At 37.2% G+C, this 26,180-nt stretch overlaps 3 protein-coding genes across 3 annotated transcripts; all 3 read right to left on the bottom strand.

Annotated features, from left to right (window-relative positions):
- Positions 1-6,486: 6,486 nt before the first annotated feature.
- LOC141590651 (uncharacterized) lies at positions 6,487-8,415 on the bottom strand. The gene is made up of 3 exons (XM_074411222.1): positions 7,707-8,415; positions 7,548-7,658; positions 6,487-7,430 (listed from the first exon to the last, which is right to left on the bottom strand). The coding sequence occupies exons 1-3, from the start codon at positions 8,413-8,415 to the stop codon at positions 6,487-6,489; spliced, it is 1,764 nt and encodes a 587-aa protein (XP_074267323.1).
- Positions 8,416-8,441: 26 nt separating this feature from the next.
- Positions 8,442-10,751, bottom strand: LOC141590650 (uncharacterized). Its single transcript, XM_074411221.1, has 6 exons — positions 10,748-10,751; positions 10,541-10,634; positions 10,407-10,462; positions 10,108-10,313; positions 9,435-9,990; positions 8,442-8,896 (listed from the first exon to the last, which is right to left on the bottom strand). Exons 1-6 carry the CDS (start codon positions 10,749-10,751, stop codon positions 8,442-8,444), a joined length of 1,371 nt encoding a protein of 456 aa, XP_074267322.1.
- An 8,958-nt stretch (positions 10,752-19,709) lies between these two features.
- LOC141590649 (uncharacterized) lies at positions 19,710-25,292 on the bottom strand. Its single transcript, XM_074411220.1, has 4 exons — positions 25,056-25,292; positions 22,950-24,839; positions 20,559-21,813; positions 19,710-20,281 (listed from the first exon to the last, which is right to left on the bottom strand). The coding sequence occupies exons 1-4, from the start codon at positions 25,290-25,292 to the stop codon at positions 19,710-19,712; spliced, it is 3,954 nt and encodes a 1,317-aa protein (XP_074267321.1).
- Between the last annotated feature and the right edge of the window lie 888 nt (positions 25,293-26,180).

The following is a 26,180-nucleotide window of genomic DNA, read 5'->3' as shown; positions in this document are numbered from 1 at the left end:
TAAAAAAAATTATTTATAAAATTATGAAAATATTTTATAAAAAATAATGTGAAGAATATTTTAATTATTATAATACACATTTCCTATATTATATTTAAGTGATGTTTATAGTTTTTATATAAACATTTATACATTTCATTTGACAATAAAGTGTCGTAAAAAACAAAAAATGTGGAAATTATATAATTAGATTCGTGGTAAAAAAAAATGCTATCATTAGAGTATATATTTCTTATTATTTGCATATATTAATTATGATAAAAAATAGAAAACAAAAACGTACGAACATAGTATAGTACTAAGTACGAAAAAGATGGTGTATTTCTTGATATGTTATTTGTCCCACATTAAAAAATAATATGGATATGGTTAATAAATAAAGGATAAAGAGCCGAATATCGGTGATCCTATATTCCTATGATTATAAATATGAGTCATCTTTGAACTTACGTGTCAGCAACCTAAAATCTTTTAAGTCTCTTAAGTATTATCTTATAGGTATCTTATTAGAGTTTCTATTATTATCTCTACAAGAGCGGAATTTATTTATTATTTGTTTTTCTCACATAAATAATAAATGATAGGTGCGTATGTATTTATTTTCCATTTTTATTGAAAGAAATATTGTAATTATATGTAAACAAATAATCTACATAGTATAAAAGATGGGTTCTTTAAAGAATTTCTATTGGCTGTTACAATTTTTTTTTTCTTTTTTTTTTTCTGACGTGGGGACCGCCACGATCTCTACATAATTAATTACACTCTTATTTACCATCTTAATTTTATTTACTTAAGATTACATTTACACAAAATCATACATTATACAATTACACATTAATAAATTACAATTACGAAAAATTAATAAAATTTTCAAATAATCGTCCTCCTACTTCTAACCTGAACAAATAAAATGTGAACAATGCATATTGATTAATCATCCGGAATGAATAGTTAAATTCATTGTGTAAATAAAAAAAAAATCAGTATAACTATTATATTCCAACATCACAAATACAGAGTATATTATTTCTTAACATTTTAACGACAAAATATATTGATATGTCATTTTTTTAAATTTTCGTACATAAACAATATAGTAGAGGTAGATAAAAAAAAATCGTAGAAAATATAATACTCCGTAAGAGAGTTTTTTTTTTTTAAATCAAAAATATATAAACTTTCAAATAAATGAAAGCAAATATAAACCGAACTAAATATAACATAACCAGTACAATTACACATATATAGTTAGCATTACTTAGCTACAGAGTGAAACCAAAAGAAGAAAAAGCTAATTTCATTTGTGAAAAATTTAATAGGCTAATTGGGTAGTTCATGAAAATGAACGTATAAGCAATTTATCTTTCTCATTTTCTTACAAATACGCCGTACAAAATTAGACAAACATGCTTTATAAAGTTACAAATCACAATGTCCAAGTTTAAACTAGGAATAATGTTAGTGGTGAAACTCATCTATCATAACAATTATTCATCCAGACATGTTAAAAAAAATGGCACATTCAAGCAAACTTTCTATGCATTTTAGTCGTTTGTTGTTTTGTTTCGTTTTCTTTTTGAGTTAATCCCGCTTCGTGTAACAAAAAAAATAACAATAATGAAATGAAAAAGTAATAGTAAAACTTTGAGGCCCATTATTTGAAGTCCACGTAAAATGGAAAGTTGGCATACACTAGGATATCCTTAACTTTTCGAGTTCAAGATCAAAAGAAGAAAAATGCACATTAGTAATCCTTTACCTGGAAGATAAATAGGCAAATAGCCCAAAATAAACATATAACTATATATGTGTTTTTTTTTTAAAGCAACTATATATGTGTTTTAATTTTAGTTTGATAACCAGATATCTTATGATGGATATTCCCGTATTTAAATATTTTTGTACCAATTTATTAATTAATTTAGCTGGTGATTTCTGTATTGGGATAGTCTTAATTCGTAAGTCTTATGCACAATATGGTCTTATGCAATAATTTGTGAATGTTAAGAACAATATTACTCCGTAGAATCCGCACTTACTATAACTACGGAGGTATAGATAATTCTGTGAGTAAATCCACTTTAGCTTATAAGACAAGATTGCAGCAAAGAATATTCTTGGGTTGTGAGAAAAGCATGGGACTATGAAGTTTTCCATTAAAATGTACACACAAAAAAAGAAGCAAAAAAATTGGTAACCTGCTAATAGTAAAGCCGATCAAATGATCCACTCATACTAGTCCAGTCTGACCCGACCCGATTTTCCCAAGCCGATCAAAAAGTAGACGAACATACATTATAAAGTTACAAATCACAATGTCTAAGTTTAAACTAGGAATAATGTTAGTGGTGAAACTCATCTATCATAGAAGTAACAATTATTCATCCAGATATGGTAAAAAAATGGCATATTCAAGCAAATTTTCTGACTAGATTATCCTTCATATACCCATAGATGCATAATAATGCAGCTCATCTACTTGTTTGCTTTCTCCATTTTTGTAAAGAGATGGGCTTCCTTAACAAAGACATACTAGTTTTAAACCCGTGCAAAATTGCACGGGTATGTATTTGGGCCAGTATTAATGTTTTTGGATGTATATTTATTTTTGCATTTCTATTGTACTTATCTAGTTGGTCTAAATCTACGATCTACATAATTTATGTTTAAATTTGTTACAAAGACGTGTTCACATACACTGGTTTAAATGCTAGTTGAAGGCTAAATTAACTCAGTAGCCTATCATTGTCACCTACCATTTTCGGTGTGCGCGGCTGATAGTTAAGTTGCCGAGTTTTATACTCCAAGTAAATACTCCGTCGTGATTTATTTTTTACAAAAATTATTGTACCATGTAGTTTTAAAAAATTATGTTATCGTGTTGTTGCTGCATGGTACAATAATATTAACCAAAATATATTAATATTTTATAGTCCAAGTAAATACTCCGTCATGATTTATTTTTTAAACAAAAATTATTGTACCTTGTAGTTTTAAAAAATTATGTATGTAATTCATTGGCGTTTTATGTATTATTTTTTCTAAAAAACATATTTTAAAGTTTTTCGACTGTTAACTTATCGTGTAGTTATCATTAAAAAAATATTTATTACAACAATTGTGAATTATTAAAAAAATTTAAAAAAAACTTAATCACTTGTAAATTAAATTAAAATTTGCTTTAAATGCTAGTTGAAGACTAAATTAACTCGGTTGCCTATCATTGTCACCTACCATTTTCGGTGTTCGCGGCTGATACTTAAGTTGCCGAGTTTTATATTCCAAGTAAATACTCCGTCATGATTGATTTTTTGAAAAAAAAAATTTGTACCATGTAGTTTTAAAAAATTATGTTGTGATGTTGTTGCTGCATGGTACAATAATATTAACCAAAATACATGTAATTCATTTTTGTAATTCATTTGCGTTTTATGTTCGACCCCATATATAAATGTAATTCGTTCCTGAAATTATGTAATTTTATTATTGTGTAATTTTGTTTTAAAAATTATGTAACTAAATTTCATTTACTCGCATTTGTAATTCATTCTGCGCATATGTTATTAATTTTATTTACACGGAATGTATAATTTTTTTCATAATATTAAATCAAAGAATTTTTTCATAATATGATTTCATAGAATTTGTTGTAAGACGGAATTTATCGCATGTTTGAAAAGACGGATATCTGAATAAATAAATACATTGCACACTCATGGGTCCCACCGTAATATGAATTTCCAAAAAAAATGCATTAATGACGTGGCGCGCTGAGGATTGAGTATTGTCTTTTGTATTAATATAGATAAGATTGCTATTGTTTTTTACCTTCTTTTCATGTTACTCCGTATTAGCTTTACTTTTATCCCCGACCTCTTAATTATGTACGCCCCGTCTTCCAATCATTTATCTATAAATATTATTAAAAGGGTAAACTTTAAAAGCCACGTAGACAATGCCACCTTGCATAACCAAAATTCCACGTCACCAATTATAGAAAGCCACGTCATTATTTCTTATTTAAATAGAAAAAAAATTTGAACCATTAAATGCAAATAGCATAACAAACATTAACTTTGACTTTTTTTAAATTTTTAGATAAATTAAACAACCATTAAAAATAAATTCATACTAAATTTAAAATTTTTACCTTTATTGTTCGAATATTTGAAGTAACAAGTAAATATCACATAATTCTAATTTTACACCATTTATAAAATAATAAATAAATTGTAAATATTAAGAGCAAATAATAACATACTTAACATTAAACATTAATATTTTAATTTTTAAAACTAGAATAGGTTAAACGAAAAATTAAAAATTTACATCACTCTAATTTTAAATTGTTTATATGTGCAACTCCCTCTTAAATCTTATTGAAATAAACTTGCTCAATTTTGTTAAATTTGATAAATAAATAAATATAAATATAATTTATAAATAAAAGGCAAGGCAAAATATCCACCTCATTTAGAGGCTATCAAGATTTGTAGAGTTGAACTATTCAAAGGTAAATATAATTATATCTTTATAATTCGATGCCTATTTCTTACCTTATTTAAGAGAAAACTTAAATTAATAACGATAAGGTTAATATTATAAAAATCAAATTCCACCATTTTATTTGTTATTAATCACTCAGTGGATTTTTTTTGTATGGATAGTTAATGGAGAAAGAAGACTATATGAAGAAGAGAAATATCTATAATCGGTTAAACAAATACTCTCTCCACTACACTCAATACTATGTTATAAACTAACTGCAAGATTAACAATATGAATGTGAATGAGTAATTGTTTTTAGGTTCATAATTTTTTTTTTGTTATTCAGAAATTTTCAACTATATGTTTTATTTGGGTATGTGTTATTTTTTTATTCATTATTTTTTCTTTAAAAAATAGCTCTCATAGAATGAAATTGGAGTTACGAGGATCTCAATCTTATTAACAAGTTGGACAAAAAAATCTCTTTTGGTATTGATAATAGCTAAATGTAAATTATTGTCTAATACTTATGCGTACATGTCATATTATCTTGTGTGTATGTCTTATAACACAAATGGGATTGCAATGAGATTTGTAGTAGGATACCATTTAACTCATTTTATCTTTTATGCAAAATTTTAAAATTTAGGATTTTTGATAAATTGATATAAATGATATATTAAGATTATCATTTATTAAACTTCATAATTATGCTACTACTAGAAAATATGATTTATGAGAATTAAAAGATTGAGAAGATAAAAAGTCTCATAATTCTATATCTTCTTAACTCCTTACATTTCGAGATTTATTATTCTTAAAAAAAGAAGAAAAAAAAGGATCAATAATTTAATATTATGGATTAATTTACTCTTTCGTCTTCACGTACTAACTTTATTGGCCTAAATGACAAAGGGACATTCAAGCTTTCACATAGAAAATTTAGTACATAATCTATACAATCTAATTAAATGGTAATCTTAAGCATTTATCATGAATTACTGGACTTATTAAAGGTAATTATTTTTTTTAAAACCACATGTTATTAGTATATTAATCAAAATAAAAAACTAAAGTACAATATATAGTTTTGAAAATAAACCAAAGTTGTCAAAGAAATAAGACACTAACTGACTCACTTTTATGTATTCCAAGATTATATTTTTTAAATGGATCAACTAATTGCTCAGACAAGTATAAATAAAAAGATAAAAATTACAAAACTAAAACAGATAAACCCCTGAATTTCACGGGTCACAAAGCACGCAATCACTTTGCTTATGATGTGTACCCTTTTAACTAACCCGTGAAGCGGAATAAAGACATGTTCACCGCTGTGATGGCCATTGGTTATGACGCATTCAATCAGATTTGGCATGAATCTTTTGCATATTAACCTAGTTCCATTGCATAGGCCTGAGGATGGTAGAAGGTTTCTGAGCAGAATGACTGGACAATTTTCCTTTAGAACCAGTTCATAAGGACTCATGCCTCCTGGACAAAGTGTATTTATAAATTCAGTAGGGTAGATGTTGCAGTTATCAGTGAGCATTGAATCATATCCCTTATACGTCACAGCTGGCCCCGGGAATCTTTCTATTAGAAGTGTGTTAACAGCATCAACGTCTTCATTTATGGGCGTTAGTATTGATCGGTTGATAAATATATCAACTCCCAAAGCTTTGACATCAGCCTCTGGATAAGCAGCGTCAGCAACTGCATTAATTAGCTCCGACTCTTCACCACTTGTATGTTGCATAATTCCGAGCGGTAATTTTACTAATGCAGACTCTTCAGTTTGTAGTTCACCATTTCCTAGAGCTAAGAGGTATTCGAAGAACACTGGGTCAGTTCTGGCCCGTACATTTACAGTTAGCCGAAACTTGATGAGTTGGGGCCAGATTGCGGAGGCGACCATGCTAGAGTTGACAACTTCGTGCATAGATTTATGTTGTACTACTGGGAGCACTTGACGAAAGTCCCCACCAAACACAATCAACTTACCCCCAAAATTACATCACTGTCACACAGATCGCGGAATAACAGGTCAAGTGCTTCGACAGTTTCCTTCCTTGCCATGGAAGCCTCATCCCATATAATCAAGCTGGCTGCTTGTATTAAAGCGGCTAGGCTGCTTTGTTTTGGCACATTGCACGTTAGTGATATAGCTAAATCTAGAGGAAGTTTAAATCTTGAATGGGTGGTCCTTCCTGATGGTATGTTTGCTGCGGCGATCCCTGATGATGCTGTAGGCAAGATAATCTTCCCAAGCAGACGAACTTCAGCATACAAGGCATTGTATAGGTATGTTTTACCGGTGCCACCAGGTCCGTCTACAAAAAAGGCTCCAGGTTTGTTTGCTGTTACATGTTCCATTATGGTGTCAAAAACATGTTGTTGATCTGAGTTCAATGTTGTGCGGCATAACATACATTCCTCGGGCACGGGTGCGTTAAGTGCGTCAGTTATATCTCGTGTTCGTTGAAGTACAGAATCTTGAGGTTCGCTTAAATGTCCCAAGCCAAATGATCTAAGAGATTTCCCCATTGCTTCTAGATGCTGTTCTAGCTTACGAACGGTAAGAACCCGTACAGTATAGGTGTCGCATGGGTATTCTCTTGAGTAATCTTCAGAGAGTGAAGTGTAGTACTTATCCCAAAGGCTGGCTGGGTCTTTTGGTTGGCAGAAAATGAGCAGAGTTACAAATAGGTGCCGGAGAGCAGCAGACATTTGCACAGCTATTGCTTCGTTGAGGCACAAATCGACCATGTTATCTTGCTTCACTAACCTAAGTTCTAGTGCATCTTCTTGGTATGTTGTAAAACGTTGGCCGTTGACAGTTCGAAGATCTTCAAACGATTTGGGTGCTTTCACATGAGCAAGTAGCAACCTCAAGAAATAACGTTCTCCTTCCGACGGGGAAATGAATACAAGTCTCCCTGATACAATTGATTTGGTTTTTCTCTTGAACCACGTCCGTTGCGTTGTATCCCATCGGTAGTGCTCTGTGAAGTTGGGGTATAGGTACTTCTAAACGGGCTGATTAGTAGAAGCACTATGATTAGCAGTCTGATTAGTAACAACATTTTGATTAGCAGCTTCACTATTAACACTATTAAGCCTGAAGAATTCAGTCAATGGTGTTCTTATCCGCTTTTCGTCTGAAACTACACGAGATAAGTTTTCATGAGGTCTGAGCTGTATTGATTACATACATGGAAGATGGACTAGCAATAGCATAACTGGCGGGTGAATCTCGAACAGATCAAACCCATAGATGCGCCAGATTGCTGCTACTGGAGACACCCAACGGCCAGACTGATATTGTTCTATTTCATCAACCACTTTTACTTCACCCTCTGCCGCAACGTTAAAAGATATCTTGTCATGACCTTTATAAACGTACTTATATAAGTATTTGACGGCTTGGATGGTGGAGCATACTTCTACATTGAGGTGGCAGTCGAACAGATCAAGCAGGTATGGATTATATGGAATAACCCACTGATTGTTGAGATCATGGCCTCTGATCTTAGCGCTCTCTCCTGTATCACGGCGCTTGTAGACCGGATATCTATCATCAGTATTTGTGGTGTCAGATGCAAATGGCTTTGGGTAACTATACTTGCAGTGGCCTTCAGTCTTTTTGTGTTTCATGCATTGACGGTCAGGGTCTAGACGACCACACGGGCCGTGCATCATATGTTTCAGCACAGCCGTGCGGAGGCTTTCATTTGTCATCGGGGGAATCTCGGCGCTTACAAACTTGTCAAAATCTTCAGGACAATTCATTTTACTACTTGGCTTCATAATTAGTAGAAGATGTGCGTGGGGAAGGCCTCTTTTCAGGAATTCTACTACATATACAAATGCGGCAACTTCTCCAGAGATTTTATCCTCTACTATTTTTTTCTTCAAAGCCATTAGTTTAGCCCGGAAAACCCTAGCTACTATATCTGGTCGGTTCTGAGCTTCTTCTCCACGAGCAAGTTCATTTTTTTTATTTCTGGCCAGTTTGCATTGCAAGTGATTGTCACAACAAAATTTGGCTTCCCATAGCGTTGCACAAGAGACATTGCATTCAGATACCTTCTTTTCATATCCCTAGGGCCTCCAGTGTAGGTTGCTGGAAGAATTACTCTTCTCCCAACATTAGCTGCGCACTGCTCACCAGCGTCGATTGTATCAAGTAAGCCCTGATACAATTCAGCCCGTATAGTATCTTGATTGTGTCGGAAGAAGTCTAGGCGAGTGTTTTCTAACTTCACGTGCATGTCTACTACATATTGCTGGAAACATCTCCCCGCTCTGAGAAGCATGTTCCCTGGCCTGTTCTGTAGTTTGTAGGAGTAATACTCTCGGCAAGACACATTCCGTTCATCTGAAGACGTTTGTTGTGAACTCCCTGCATTAAGGAATTGTCAGTAAGTGTACTCAGTAGTAATCAAAATGACCTTACAACTATAACTATATGTATTATTTGAAAATAAGAAACGATTATAACATGTTGGCTAATTCATCAATATTTAGCACCATATAAGCAGGGTAAATAACCGTGAAAGTACCTGTGATCAGGGGAAGGAGGGTAGCGGTCTAAGGGAAAGAGGTTTGACAACACCAGAACAAAAAGTTGAATTTTAAACAATGGATTACTGGATATTACAAGTTGTAATGAGTGGTATGATTACGGAATTCAGGACTAATATCATTGATATTGTAAATATTAATACTGATAGTATTCAAGGACTATTATTAATACTCCTACTAATAGACTCTTAATCCACTTATGGTCACTACTCATTGTGTTTACTTATTTTCAAAAGTGATAAGGATACTCTTTTAGTTCTATTATGTGTGCTTTGATATGGTTGTCCACATTAATCTATAGTAGCTGCTATGTAGGAAATGTTACAACATAATAGAGATATGTGACGAAAGCATACGATGTGCTTCTGCATCCAATAGACTTGCAGCAGTTGTGAAACTAGACGGGGGGACTACAACATTACGGCTGCGTGCTGCTGTGTTAGGCGCGTGTTTTTTCAGTCCTTGGTGCCAACCGCATTCTCCATTTTGGAAAAGAAGAGGGTACTGAAGTGGGTCATAACACCCGTAAAAGTGCATAATTCGATGTGAAGCTTGCGTTCGTCCAGTCACTAAGATGTGCGGTCCACTGGTTTCGCCCAATGTTGTATCTTCAGACCAAATGACAGCGACCTCGTCAGAAGTCGGAGCATTACTGACACGCTGGTCCCTTACAGGATTTTTGTGTATATGTATTTGTGTATCTTCATTGACATCGATCTCCTGTAATGACCGGAAAAATCGCGCGTATGGGTTTGAGTGTGTTATACCCATTAATATGTCTATAACATCCTGGTTTAGCTCCTTGAAGCATCCTGAACGCTTAGCAGCTTCATGTTGCCCGTCATAAAAGTAAAGTTGAAGGTACTTTGGCCCACCGTCATTGGGCACCAGATCTGGGATATTGTGGTAAATCTGACCGTGTAGCTTAAAAACATAGATTCCTTATTGTGTATTCGATTCCGTGTGGCCTCCGATTGAGCTGAATGCAAATAAGTTATTGTAGAGCCGGGCAAATTGCCTAAAGTGGACTGATTTTTCATCTGGAGCTGTGTACAATCTGGTCAGTTCTGGAGGGAATGTGTATGACGGCAGCACGATTGCTCCATCGCCGCAACAGAATGTCCGAGGTTCATAAATGAACCTTTTGGCAAGGCACTTTGCACATGACGGAACACCTGGTAGTTGGAGAGGCGTTCCAGGTAGTGGTTGCCCAATCATAGCAGGAGGGAGGTGTACTGTAGAAAGGTAACACCCTTGTCAGAGTTCACATACAAATTATGTATATATGCTGACAGTATGAGTTCAAACACTAACACTGAGACACTTACAGTGTTGTCTCCGCGTAGGGGGTCTTCCGCGTGGTCTTTTTATTGCCTGCTCAACACTGTTCTCGAGAGCTGATTATGTTATGTATTACTCATCATAATATATTCGTAACATTAAAAGTGGAGCACAATGTTACCTTGAAACACCCGCCTGAACTTGGCTCTGCATTCGGCATTTCCGTTTTGTCTTGTTAACTGTAGGTGAATCTGTGTAGTACGGGAAATCATCCTCTGCACAAAATGAGTACATATTATGTATAAGGATGCTGGAGTAGTAAACTTGTAGTGATCACAGAATTATGTGATTATTTCTGTATTGGGATGACATCAAATTGTCCACGTACCCATTTAACTAATAGATGCCGTGGTATATATAGTTACATGTGTTGCAATCGCACTTCTCCTCTGTAGGGTCATGCAAGACAAACAGTTAAGCAATAACAACGCCACAGTAAAAATACATCTTCTGCACCTATTTCATATGACCGCCTCAGATGATAAATGAGCAAAGGCAATTAGGGATGACTACAAGTTTAAATAGAACAAACGAAGGAAATTGTCTTAAATACAACCACCTATGGAAGCATTGTAGAACATTCCACCCAGAAATGTTCATTGCAATGATTTCCAATTTGGTGCAATCTATCGGCTAGAATCTATACACGTTGTACATCTAAATGTTATGCATCTGAATTTTAGAATTGTTGAACAGGAAGCAAAGAGTCACAGAGTTTATTCTACAAAACGGTTGTATCAGTCGTATCTAGACCAAACCCATATAGAGGAGTACTCCGTATCTGCTCTCCTTGTAACACCCGCGAATTTTCCATTTTTGACATTTAAAATTTATTAAACCGTTTAATTATTTTGTTATATATTTTTGAATTATTCAATTTAATTAATTTTATGTCAAACACAATTTTTATAAAAGTAATATATAAAAGCTCATTTATATAAAAATACGTATTATTAAATTATAATTTTGAGGCGTAAATTATATAAGAATTTCGGTATACATATTTTTGGTCGGACAGTAATAAAGACAGTAATGATAATAATCTTCGTCTTAGTCTCCATCTAACATTAGACCGTCACATTTTATTTTGTACCTACTTTAATCCGGACCAACCTTTTATCGACAACCCATCACACTCACCTACCCTTTTTCACTCCACTTTTATATTATTATTATTTTATATCCTTAGATATTATTATTATTATTATATTATATATTATTTTTTTTATCATTATTTATTGTTGTTGGTTTGTGGACCGTCCCCACTAGGGCTGAGCAAAACCGTATACCCGATACGGTTTCGATACGGTTTTCGGGTATACGGTTTTTTGAACACCAATTTTTTTATACCGGATACGATACGGTTTTAATCGTGTATACGGTTTTCGGTTACCCGGTTAAACCGTATACACAAATCCGGATACCCGGATACGGTTACCCAATTTCTCTATTACATTGAGTGGATTGAGCAATTCTATCCAATGTTCCACCACCAACCGCCACCTCTCCCTCCACCGCAACAACCACCACCAAAACCACCATAACTTAGCCGCATTTCGCTCCTCAAACTCCCAATTTTTCTCTTATTCCCCAAAATGTCCTCGTTTATCTGCAAAACCCATCAAAACCCGCATCTTTCTTCCTCATTTAGTTGCTTCCATGGTATGTTTACTCCTTATTTTCACCTCTTTTCAAAGTTTTCATCTTTTTACCTGAATTTTTTTTGGGTTTGCTGGAAAATGTTGAAATTTAATCTTTCTACTTAAATTTTTTGTGGGTTTTCAGTAAAATGTTGAAAGTTTTCATCTTTGCACTTCAATTTGCTGTGGAATTGCAGTAAAATCAAATTAATCGAAAACATGAACATGAACATGAACAACCAAAACACAAAAATTGATAGAGTGATTATTTGTGATTTTGTGCAACAGATCCGTTGTTTGAGAGGAGGAGGAAGTCGAAATTGTGGATCGAATTTAGGGATCGGTATTTGTGAGGACGGAGGTGTGAGGTTTGTGAGGACTGAGGAGTGAGGAGGCGTGAGGAGTGGAGAGGCGGAGGATTAAGGATAACAATTAGGGTTATGAGTTTTGAGGGTGAGGTATCATATATATGTATTATATATATATTTTTTTTAATATTACTCAAAACCGTGTCAAAACCGGGTATCCGGTTTTCATTTTCGCTGACCCGGATACGGAACGGTTTGTAGAAAACCGTATCGGGTATACGGAAAAAAAAACCGTGGATACGGAAAACCGTATAATGAGAACCGTATACCGTATCGTATTCGTATCAAAAAACCGTTTCGTAAATTTTTGCTCACCTCTAGTCCCCACCCCCTCACTACTTTTCCTTCTTTCTTCCTCCCTTCGCCTTTTTCACCTGCAAAACAACAATTTCAACTGCAACAACAACAAACACAGCCGCTCCACCATTTTCGACCTCAAAAACCCAGATTTCCTCCCTTATTTCTCAACCAAATTCCATTATTTTTGTACCATTAGCCTCCCCTCCTCATTCTCCTTCTTTATATGTAAGAAAGACGCCACCTTGCCCCCTGTTTCTGTCCGGACGTCTTACTTTGGGCTCGAATTTCCCGCCCTTTTTCCTCCGTTCCTGCGTTTGGGTGTTAGCTGGGGCAACTCAGAGTAGCTGTGGACCGGGAGCATGCTATTCCAAAGAGCAACGAGGTAACGGTGATAGGTTACTCGACAGAATGTCGAAATTCTGTCTTAATGTCGTTTCTCATACCCTTGTTTGATAAAGTTTGATTCTTTATTCTTTACTCACTTGTATGCTCGAATTTATCGTTTTAAATTCCGTCTTAAACCTTGTTTTAATGGAGGTCGAAATATAACTCGATGTGGTTGCACAAAAACGCGAATATGGAGCTGTAAGACGGTTTTGATGCTCGTTTTTAGTCAATGTTTGGTTGGTGGTTCGAGCCAACCTTCTTAATTCCGTCTTCAGTGTATATCCAAGATTAATATGGGTCATTTGTATGGTTTTTCCGTCTCAAAATGATGATGAAATGGACTGATTTATACGGTTGTATTGGACTGCCGCGGGTGGTCGAAACGAGGGCCTTTTATGGCTGTTATGGGCAACCGTGAAAGGGGGTCAACTTGGGAACTTCCTGAATGACATTGTTGACATGGTTCATCTCAAATAACTACTGAAATAGGGATTTGCTATACAAAGTTTAAAAATGGATCCTTGTGATAGTTTAGTTTTGGAAAAGGGAATATAATGTTGTTTGCTTATGCATCAAAGTATCAAACCGTGATGATCATTCAGTAAATACCCTTTGTCTTGTTAGTGTGATCGGTAAAACGTGTGTACATGTCCGTCTTAAGTTTGCTCGTAATTTCGTCTCATGGTTATATGTAATGTGGGTCGGTTGCCGTTTTACGCAGTGATTATGTGCCGAGTTAGTTATATGCCTGACTCCTCTTATTGAATATGTATACATATTTACATTAGTACTCATAGTATTCCCTCCAGTAATTGGTTTTGCGCGTGAGACGATTTGGAAACTTGGGTTCAATGCTTTTTATATGCAGACACGTGATTAGGAGTTGTTGGAGTTTTGTGATGAATTGTAGGGTCGAAATTTTGGTAGTTAGTGGATAATATCAAGAAGTACATTTGGGCTTTACATGATCAAGTCTTTGGGTCTTACATGAGTAAATGGGTGAATTACACATGATTAAATTGTCGGGCTTCACATGGTCTAATAATTGGATTTTACATGAGTAATGTGTTGGGCTTAATGTGATTCTAGTATTGGGCTTCTTTAGTCTATTTGTTGGGCTCATAAATGAGTCATTTGTGTGGGTTTCCATTTTAACCCGTAAATTTTACATAACGTAAATTATTCATTATCGCTTATCATATTTTATTTAACCGGCATGTTAATTTGAGTGGGTTTGTTTTGTTAATTTAAGTGGATTTGTCTTGTTAATTTAATTGGACTTGTCTAGCTTGCTTGTTGGGCTAAGTTTGTTCTATTCATTGGACTTAGGTCGCCACTCTCGTTGGCCGTACTGCCGAGAGTTGGTTACCATACTCTTTTGATACCTCTCTCGTTGGCCGCACTGCCGAGAGTTGGATATCTTATTTTATCTACGCCGCTCTCGTTGGCCGTACTGCCGAGAGTTGGTTACCATACTCTTTTGATACCTCTCTCGTTGGCCGCACTGCCGAGAGTTGGATATCTTATTTTATCTACGCCGCTCTCGTTGGCCGCACTGCCGAGAGTTGGTTACCATACTCTTTTGATACCTCTCTCGTTGGCCGCACTGCCGAGAGTTGGATATCTTATTTTATCTACGCCGCTCTCGTTGGCCGCACTGCCGAGAGTTGGTTACTATACCCTTTCGACACCTCTCTCGTTGGCCGTCCTGCTGAGAGTTGGATGTCTTATATGAGTAGTAAATGTCTTGCTTGGTTATACATATTGGTATCTATCTTTTATGCCTTGTGTTGTTAGTCTTGGTTCTACCGGATATTAGGGGTGAGCCAGAGGCCCTCTAGTTGCGGTATGAACGTCGGGAGTGATGTTCCCATCCGTACTTATGGTGATGCAGACCATAAGTATGAATGTGACATTAATAATCTCGTTCTATGTGCTTGTTTGTTAAGAGGTTTTAAAAGTAACGGCTACAGTCTCTATTTGATCCCTTACTTAGCTGTTTCACATGATTCGGATTCTAATCTCATATCTATATTGTAATTTCTTGAAATGCGTGCTTTTGCATAAATGACCGTATTCTTATCTTTCATATTTATTAATTATTTCACATGAATAATGAGTCTCCAATTTGCTAATATTGATCTATCATATTCCATCTCATTTAATTGACATGTTTAAATATATAAACTTGATGTTCATATCTTTTGTAAGTATATTACATGATTTATCTAATTGAGTTCTTTGTTGTGTTCATTTTGACATTTTGTGGCTGGGAGAACCTTGAGTTACTCCCCACTGACTGTGGCGTTCATGTTTACATGAATGACAGGTATTGGTTGGTACATTCATGGGGTGAAGACATGTGTGAGCTAGCGAGCACCTTGGGCTAGTAGTTGGCTTATTAGGATTGTTTAGACTCACCTTTATTGTATTGTCATTCGAGGGATATATTTTCCCTCACCTTTGACTATCACGTTTGTATAATTTAATCTTTATTTCCGCATTCGTTATTTGTGTTTTAGATTTTTGTGAACCCGCGCTTTAAATTTTAAAAGTTTCAAAAATCTCTTATTTTCCGCTTGAATTATATAAGTTATAATTTCCGCGTTATCGCGGGGTGTCACACTCCTTCAATGTAAACAAACCACTAAAATTGCCACAAACTTATAATAACAGTAACTGGTAAAGTTCGAACGTAAAATCTGACAATAAAACCAGTACTTAGAAATGTATCCAAGGTAAAGAAAAAACCATGACATATAGAACATTGGTTGATATATAACATAAGTAGCTTAATAAAAGAACAAAACAGGAAGATACATAGCCTACATAGACATTTCATCAGCTTCAACATTGCCCTTGTCCAAAAAAAGACCAAATACAAATTACTAAGCAGATACTACATAGTTTCCAATGAAGATGTATTCATGAATACAACACTTCAATGAGACAACTATAGGCAAAACGATGAGGACTAAATTGCATTGGTGGGCACAGCAAAAGATCATTTGTGGAGAACCGTGCTGTCTTTATGCAAACTTAATATTCTTATAGAGGCCGGTAATATCATATGGAGGCACAGTATAAAATGATATGTTGCGGTTGTCTGGCACACTGTTAGCTTTGGATGAAGTTGGTAAGCTGGACTTGCGTTTCCGAGGGGGTGGTGGTGGAGATTTGAGGAGAGGGATCAAGTGCATCACACCTTTAGGAGTAGTACAATCCTCTTTAACAAGTTCAGGGGTACCTAGAAGACCCTGCTGCACCTCTAGAGCATGCTTCTCTAAGGTTAAGAATTTTTTCTTTGCGGATTCACATATAAAGGCAACAAACTTGAGCTCCTCAGGGGCATAGTTTGCATCAATAATGTCAACATTGTATAGAGGTGTTAGGTATTGGATAACTTTGTGGGCAAGATCCCTCTGTGATGCAATAGACGATGTGCACGTATCACTAATGATACAGGTGTGCTCGTGCTTGTTGTCGCTGTGATCTATATCTAGCCATGATGTGAAACTTGAAGGAGTGTGCTCTATAGTGTGAATGGAGGTGCATTCAATGGGAAGTTTTTCAGTGATGGTCATAAGAATAGACACAATGTCTATTGCAACATGGTGGAGATGATATATCTCATGAAATACAAACTCTTCTTCCAAAGGGATTTTGGACAGCCCTTTTCCCAACCTATCCATCTCGAGGCATTTAAAACACCAGAGATTGGTGCACCTCTCATACATATGTTTCTTGGCAGCCGTGAAATCATTAATATAGATGTCAAACTTAATTATAAGATCACGGGCAGCTGCCTGTGCTGCCTTCTCATACGAATCTTCAAGGGTCGTTGAAGCACCGCCTATATAGAGGTGTTCAACAATCATAATCAACCTTCACAGTTACAGAACCACTGTTCTGCTCTAAATTCACTACATTGTATTCTGGTTCTGGGAACTCCATGCACTCAGTGATTTTTGCTAGCAAAGGTCGAAAAGGGATTGCGATTTGTGTAACTGGTGTAGTCATCGTCTGCACACACTGAATCCTATATGGAAGTGCAAACAGTAAATGGCCCGACATTCCATAACGTATGAATTATAAATACAAGTGATGACTCTAGTATGGACTATAACGCACTAAATAAGAGTCCATCAGCTTTTAAAGTTGTTGTTAAGAACAGTATTTAGTCACAAACCTACACACATTTTCAACACCGAACTAATGACAATCCATCGCACGTATTCCATCCATAGCACACATGACAAAAACAATTAACTGAACTGCTAATTAGCACTTTTTAACTGATTAACTAACAATACTTCTCAATATCCATAGAAACTATAAACAAACATTTGTTAGCACTTGGATCCATATTATCATATATCACATTTCATATTTTATTTAAAAAGGCATGGGTGAGTGTTATGACTTATGAGTAAGAATTCAGATGTGTTTACTTAATTGATCATGCTATTTAAGGCCTACATATTGTATGTATAAGATTCAAGTAATACTAATAATAAAAAAATACACTACCTTAAGGTAAAGTTATGAAAAAAAATGTCAGTCTAACTTAGAGAACAAAGTAATGCCAGCATAATAACATTAGGAAATGCAAATTTAGTTGAAAACAGAGCTACAAATAAGATGGTGTACTTATGTAATTTACCACAAAGCACCTTTCTAATTGTTGATTCTGCTTGAAGTAAGGCTGAAGGATAAGAGAACAATTTAGAAGAAGGAATGACACCACTTAATTTGTAAGAATGTCACAGAGAATAGGAAGTCATATATAGTATTATTTATAGGAGTTTGTGATGCATGGAGTAGGAATGTAGGATAGTTCATTTGTCCTTTTTAATACTAATTTATTTACTAAACCCCACTTGGGTAAACTTATGATGATGTAAGGTGACATAGAAGCACAAAATCTGTGGAAAGAAAGTGCAAGTGTGCCCAGTAAATCATGGTAAATAAAGAGGTTAGTTACATTGGCGCCATTTTATCAGATTTTATGGGATTGGCATGTACTTGTCTAGTTATTACCCATGTTGCAATAACTTGTTTGTTACTCTGGAGTATGGTTAAGCCTAGTGGGTTGTAACTTGTAACACTACCATACATGGATGATTTATCATGTTCTAATTTTGGGCAGTTTCCGTAAAGTGTAGTAGCGATAATCTTCTTCTTGTATTTCAAAGTATATGTGATTTTGTCGGATTAAGCAGTATGTATGTATGCTTGCATAGCAACTACGACCTTAAGTACCATTAGTATTCAGTGTTGTCTGTGTTTGCTCGTTTTCTTATAGTTTTTTCTTTCTTTTTTTTTTCCTTTTTTTTTTTAATCTGGGTGCTTAAAAATCGCCGAAACTGTGTATCCCGTATTTCATAATGAGCGGTCCTTATATTGAGTATGCCTATAATGTGCAATTTATGCTTAAGTGTTATCAACATAACAGTATTTTGTTGCGGCCATCTTGAAAAGTCAGATCAGCAACCAGCGGCGTTGTTTTATTGTGTTCTTCTAACCACCACGTTCAAAACGATAGTAATGAAAGAATAAGGACGGATTTCCTAATGTGTGTGAAGTGGCACCATAGAATAGGGATGCTAAGGTACTAAACTGCAAGTAACAGGAGTGTGAGTTAACGATTTAACACATTGTTAAGATATACTTACCACATAAACCACAGCATTGTCCCTATCTTTGAACAGCACCGCACAGCTTATGCACTGTTAATAGCAGATCCTAACATCTGGATATGTACTTTAGCATACCATAGACCAAGGATTATGCGGCCCTAGCCTTACTGCATTCTGAGGCAAATAAATTCTCAGTTAAGGTAAAGAAAGTTTGTGACTGAATAACTACAGTGCTGAACTGAAGCATTACAAGCAAGCCAAGTAGCAGGCATATTCTATATGAGCCAAGCTATGTTGGCTGTCCGCTGGTAAGATGTAATCATTATAAGATTTGTGACTTCTTTACCCAACAAGGATAACAAACATGTGAGAGTGAACAAACATAAGTTAACCTTGTGAGGATGCATATGAACCAGCCTAGACAAATCAAATGCATAATATGCCAACGCAAGTAGATCGCATGAACACTTAACTTAGTACACAGAGTCATTACAAGAACACCAATTTAGATTAAATTCATTACATGATATATCATAAGGATAAAGCCTTGACTAAAGGCTAAGATGCTTATCAAAATACAGCTTCTACAGGTGGGTTATGGGAACGGCAAAAAAGAATACTGATTGTTGCTAACAGGCAACTACGGGTCAGAGGATAGCATAGTAGCCCCACAACATTAGAGCACCTGGTAAAACCAAAGAAATTGTAAAAAACCATTAGCAGACAATACCACACCTGCAAAGCCATACGAACTATTACTTGTACACATTCCTTGCACGCTTGCTGGCCATTCGTTGTTGCCGCGGCACCTTGTAGAAAACGGGGCAAGGACCTGCCTGACAAACAACTACGTTTTCAGGACTTGCAAGACGTGTGCTTCTATGTGACCTTGCTCGTACAGGTGCTGGAGTAATTGTTGGTATGTGAGCACCTGCATTTTCAAATGCCATGTCATCTTATTCCACAAGTACGCAGGAATATGCAGGTTCATCAGGGATTCCAGTCATGCGTGCCCTTATTGTCAGGTAGCTCTCTTGTTCAAGATTATATAGCAAAAGAGCGATCTTTGAAGCTCGCGACCCATAATTTGCATCAACAATTTCAAGATTGTATGCATGTATTGGATACATGGTGACTTTCCTATCCAATTCGCTCTTTGCGTGTGCAAGAGTATCACATGTTGGCCCAATAAATACTTCCTTTGATGCATTGTTGAATAGAGGTTGGATTGTAATCCAAGATGTGTAACGACCAGCGCAGTGCCTCAGAGTTTTAAGCGGCGTAGCCTGAACTGCAATGGTATTGAAGATTTTCCTCAAAAGAGGCACATAATCAAGAGAAACATGCCTAATGCGGCTAGGGCTATCAGGCACGTTTTCTTCAAGGTCACCCCTGCTTTCTCCTTTAACAATATCTTCCAATTCATTACGTTTGAGTCTGTATAGACGGCTGCAACGGTCTAAACATCTGTACCTGACAAAGGTCAAGTCCTCCACAATAACACCCCACCTCTTACTGATGTTTAGAACTAAAAGAATATAATCCCTTGATTATTATTGACGTATGAGCATCCAATATATACATCAGAACTATCCTAGGTTAGCTAAACACATCCCATGTGTTATGCCTACAATCATGGGAGTCAATAACTAAATTAGTCAAGGCAATCCTCTAATTTAGGTAATACAAACTATACAGAATATATGAGAATATTTACATATTCTATTACACCCCCGGAGTCGAAGCGGGAGGAGGACGGATGCTGAGACTGGATCGAAAATCATCGAAAAGTACCTTTGGTAGACCTTTCGTAAATACGTCCGCAAACTGATATCGTGAAGGGACATGGCGGACTTGAACCTCACCGAGAGCTACCTTTTCCCGTACAAAATGAATATCCAATTCGATGTGCTTGGTCCGTTGATGATTGACGGGATTTCCGGCAAGATAAATAGCTGAAACATTGTCACAGTATACAATGGTAGCTTTGCGGATGGGAGTACGAAGTTCAAGAAGTAGGTTACGTAACCAACATGTCTCGGCTACAACATTGGCTACACCTCTGTATTCGGCCTCTGCACTTGAGCGTGAAACAGTAGCTTGTCTTTTAGAGGACCATGAAATAAGATTATCGCCTAGATAAACACAATACCCGGAGGTAGAGCGGCGGAAATCGGGACAACCGCCCCAATCAGCGTCACTATAGGCCGTCAAAGATGTAACCGATGTGGATGTTAAATGCAGGCCATAGTGAGAGGTGCCACGCAGGTATCTTATTATTCTTTTCAGGGCACTATAATGGGTTTCTCGGGGATCGTGCATGAAGAGGCAAATTTGTTGTACCGCGTAGGAGATGTCGGGCCGGGTAAAAGTCAAATATTGGAGCGCTCCGGCGAGACTACGGTATAAAGTAGGGTCTGCTACGGGGGAACCCGAGGCAGCACTTAGCTTGGATTTCGTGTCAACAGGGGTTTGGGCCGGTTTACAGGAAGTCATATTGGCGCGGGCAATGATGTCCTCGGCATATTTCTTTTGATGTAAAAATAGCCCATTCTTGTGTCGTATTGCTGATATACCCAAGAAATAATTTAACGGACCAAGATCGGTCATTGCAAATTCCGATTGAAGATGACCCATAATTTTAGTCCGAAGCAAATCAGTGGAAGTGGCAAGAATAATGTCATCCACGTATAAAAGGAGGTAAGCAATATTGGCCCCTTCATGATAAATGAATAAAGAAGTGTCACACTTGCTATGCTGAAAACCAATAGTGGAAACAAAATGTGCAAACCTTTGATACCAGGCACGCGGTGCTTGTTTGAGACCGTAAAGGGACTTCTTTAGAAGACATACATAATCCGGATGATGACGGTCCCGAAACCCGGGCGGTTGATGCATATAGACAGTTTCCATAAGGTGTCCATGTAAAAAGGCGTTTTTGACGTCCAACTGACGGAGTGACCAATTTTTTGAAACAGCGATGCTAAGCACAGTGCGAATGGTGGCCGGTTTGACCACGGGACTGAAAGTTTCATCACAGTCGATTCCCTTTGTTGTGACCTGCCATTGACAACAAGACGAGCCTTGTATCGCTCCAAATCACCATTAGCTTTAAATTTATGCTTAAACAACCAAAGACAACGAGTTACATTGACATTAGGAGGTCGGGGAACAAGTACCCAAGTCTTATTCTTAATGAGTGCGTCAAATTCGTCTTTCATGGCGCGGTTCCATTGTGGGTCATTAAGGGCTGTCTTGGGACATTTGGGAATAGGGGAAAGGCTGTTGGTTGTGCATAAATCAAATTGTGGTTTGGGCTTGAAAATGCCGTGCCGAGCACGAGTCATCATTTGAGGGGATGGCTGGGATGTGGTGTTGGTGTCCGTAGGTGAAGAGGGGCCTGGCGAGTTGGGTGCAGCCGTGGGAGAGGTGGCAGGGGACTCTGGTGGGGGCGAGGCAGGGGACCTGGGACTGGACACGGCTGATGATGCAGGGGTAGACACGGGCGAGGTGGGAGGGGTCTGTTCAGGTGGAGTAGTTTGGTTTGAGGGTGGATTATGTATGTGGTGAGTCAAGTAAGGGGATGGGTCATCAGTGAGGAAATCATATGAGGCAGGGACCGTGTTTGTTTTGGCAAAGGGAAAGACTTGTTCATCGAAAGTTACATGACGGGCAATAATAATTTTCCGTGTAGCCAAATCAAGACACTTGTAACCGCGATGGGAAGCCGGGTAGCCGATAAAGACGCACGGTGTAGCACGGGGTGCAAGTTTGTGAATAGAAGTGGAAGGTGTGTGCGGGTAACATAGACAACCGAAAGTGCGGAGATGCTCATATGATGGGACCCGTTGGTAAAGACTCGATGTGGGGGAGGTATGTGAATTAGCTTTGCTAGGGAGGATATTGTGAAGATACGTGGCCATGGCCAAAGCATGATGCCACATAGACGGAGGCATGTGAGCATGAATTAAAAGAGTACGAGTAATGTTATTTATTGTTCGAATTTTACGCTCGGCCTTACCGTTTTGTGGGGAAGTATGGGGACAGGAAAAACGAAAAAGCATACCTTTAGCCTCAAAGAATTTATGGAGAGGTGAGTTATGGTATTCGCGACCGTTATCACACTGTAATGTTTTAATGGGACGATCAAATTGTGTTTTAATCATATTGTAGAAATTGGTGAAAATATCAAAAACCTGTGATTTATTGGTGAGAGGAAATGTCCATAGAAAATTGGTAAAATCGTCTAAAAACAAAACATAGTAACGGTGTCCCAAAGTACTAATAACTGGAGAAGTCCATAAATCCGAATGCAAAATATCAAAGGGGCTAATAGTACCTGCTAAAGACGCATGAAATGGAAGCTTTATATGCTTCCCTAATTGACAGGAATGACAAAGAGAAAAACGATTAATAGGACTACAAGAAATGTGTTTATTGGTACGTAAAGAATTAAAAATAGCTGAGCCGGGATGGCCAAGCCGTGAGTGCCAGGTAGTAGACGGAAATGCAGTAAAGGCTTGTGGTGTTGTGGAGACAGTTTGGTGAGACGAGAGTAGAGGGTAAAGATCGCCCGTGCTAGGGCTTCTCATAATTGGCATCCCCGTCTTGAGATCCTTCACAGTAAAACCAAATGGGTCAAATTCCACGGAAACATTATTATCAGATGTAAACTTTCGTACAGACACCAGGTTTTTAATTATGCTTGGAACATGAAGGACATTACGTAGGATTAGGGAATTATGAGGTGAAGGCAGGGACGAATTTCCATGACCCACAATAGGAATTAAACTACCATTTCCGACTACAATATGACGTTTATCACGCAAAAAAGAATAAGAAGAGAGTGTACCATTATTTGACGTCATGTGAGACGACGCTCCTGTATCCATGTAATAGTTGTCATCCGGCTGTTGAAGCGACATAGTCTGCATAACGGCAGCAATATCAGTCGGGACAAACGCTCCGTGACCCGTCCCAACCGTAGTAGGCTGAGCAATAAAAGCCTGCTGGGGTCGTGGTCCTAAAATACCCGGAGACCGATTGTTGCCAGGTGGAGCCCAACCCGCCGTGGGATAAGGACAGGGGGGCACCGGCCACCCCTGTTGCTGCTGCTGCCACGGATTGTATGGGACAAATGTCCAGGTTGAACCAGACGCCATCTGTTGCTGCTGCTGCCCATTTCTACCCCCATTCTTGTTGTTGTAACCACCCTGATTTCCCTTGCCCTTGGATTGACCACGGTGATGACGACTCCCCTTTCCTTTATTATTTTGGGAACGGGTGTAGTTGTTGTCACCCCGCTGTGGGGAGCGAGAATTAGAATCAGAGGAACCGTCACCAACAGCTTGAGATGCGACATTAGCAGTTTCAGTAGTGTTTTGTACGGTTTTGGCACGGCGGCTTTCCTCAAGAGCCAACATAGAACGGGCTTTGTAGAATGGTGGAAGGGGATCGCTTTGTTGAATAAGAGTAGCAATCCCATCGTACCCATCAGAGACATGAGTAACGAGTTGGAGGACGAGGCGAGTATCGGAAACAGGGGTTCCAACATTCGCTAATTGATCGGCGATCATTTTGAGCGCCTGACAGTATGACGACACATTAGGGTAGTTGTCCATATGGATATTAGTAAATTGCTGCTCTAACATCACTGCATGGGAATTCTTGTTATCGTTGAAGATGTCCTTGATACGATCCCAAGCCTGTTGAGCGGTGGCACCAGGCTCGAGGATAGTATGAAGGAGATCGAGCGAGATGGTACTGTAAATCCACTGTTTTACAATGGCATCAAGACGATCCCATTGATCATCCTTGTTGATGGCAGCACCTTTAGGAGGGGAGATGTGATCGAGAACGTCGAATGCTCGAGCGGTGTTAAGAAACAATTCTGCCCAGGAAGCATAGTGGACATTCTCGTTTTCTAGGGTAATTTGCACAAAGTTTTTGATATTGGAAACTGAATATGCAGGGTGATAGGCGGGTTTTTGTGTGTCGTTCGTCATTGAAAAGGAGAAGGAAGGAGATGCAGAGAGTTGAAGGAGAGGAAGGAGATGAAGGCGGAAGCTAGGGGATCTGTATGGTGACTGATACCATAAAAGAATATAATCCCTTGATTATTATTGACGTATGAGCATCCAATATATACATCAGAACTATCCTAGGTTAGCTAAACACATCCCATGTGTTATGCCTACAATCATGGGAGTCAATAACTAAATTAGTCAAGGCAATCCTCTAATTTAGGTAATACAAACTATACAGAATATATGAGAATATTTACATATTCTATTAAGAACAACTTTTTTCGCAGCAACTTCACATGATTCTTCAACTGTATCAGCACGCCCAGCCACATATGAGAAGGTGATATCCCTAAGATTTGTCTTCACTGACACATAGGCACTATTCTTGGACAAGTCCAGTATATGGTAAACAGGTTCAGGGAATTGTAATACAGCTGCGATTTGTTTTAAGAGTGGATGAAACGGAATGGTAATCTTATTAGGCGTCACGGGCAGCACCTGTAGGTTAAACATGTAAGATAAACTTCTCACCGAAAGACTATGAAACGTAGACATGTAGTGGTGCACATTAAATCACAGTACTAAATTATATGATGGAGAGCAACATATTGCATTTATTATACTAATGTGGGAATTGTCGAAAGTTTACTAATGGAAGCGTCTTATTATACATGAGTAATATGACTAAGGACAAAGACATATGGCCATATAAAAGTAACGCACAAGAAGTATAAAGTAGTTCAGCTACCATAACATAGACAAAAGTGAAAATAATCTGGCATTTTGTGATTAAATGGTTTTTTTTTATTAAAAAATGGTGACATTCCGTCGTCTGGAAATAAAACCGTTTGAAATAAGACTCATTGATAACTATTTATCGTTAGAAAATTCCATAGTAGTGGTTAACACGATATAATTGTACGATTCTGGTACAAACAAAACTATTTTAATAACCACTCATTTCACTATAATCAAACTATAGCATTTATTTTGTGCAGCGTAAAATGTATGTCAAAACTGACCATAAAGTTGTTTAAAATATATAATAAAAACGAAAATCTAAACGTCAAAGCTCATACATCCGGATTCGCAACTTTAGCAAGTAGATACTGTGTTTATCCAACATAATGCAACAATATTATTAGTTATTCATAAAATCATACATGATATTGAAGCAATAATATTTAGATTTGCTATATTGATTGCCCTGAGGAAAGACACGCATAAAAGAGGGGGTAGTTAGAGGGTTGTAGAAATTGCACAAATTATGGATTCAAAGATTTTGGTACGGTGGAAATCTTGTGATGATAGAGTCATATAAAGTTTTTTTTTTTTTGGTGTTGACCAGGAGTATCCCCTACCGACAGTTGGGGCAATCTCCTTCGGGGTACTGAAGGCAAT

Source organism: Silene latifolia, chromosome 7 (genome assembly GCF_048544455.1).
Source record: "Silene latifolia isolate original U9 population chromosome 7, ASM4854445v1, whole genome shotgun sequence".
Lineage (NCBI taxonomy): Eukaryota > Viridiplantae > Streptophyta > Magnoliopsida > Caryophyllales > Caryophyllaceae > Silene > Silene latifolia.
This window is presented reverse-complemented; position numbering and strand designations above follow the sequence as displayed.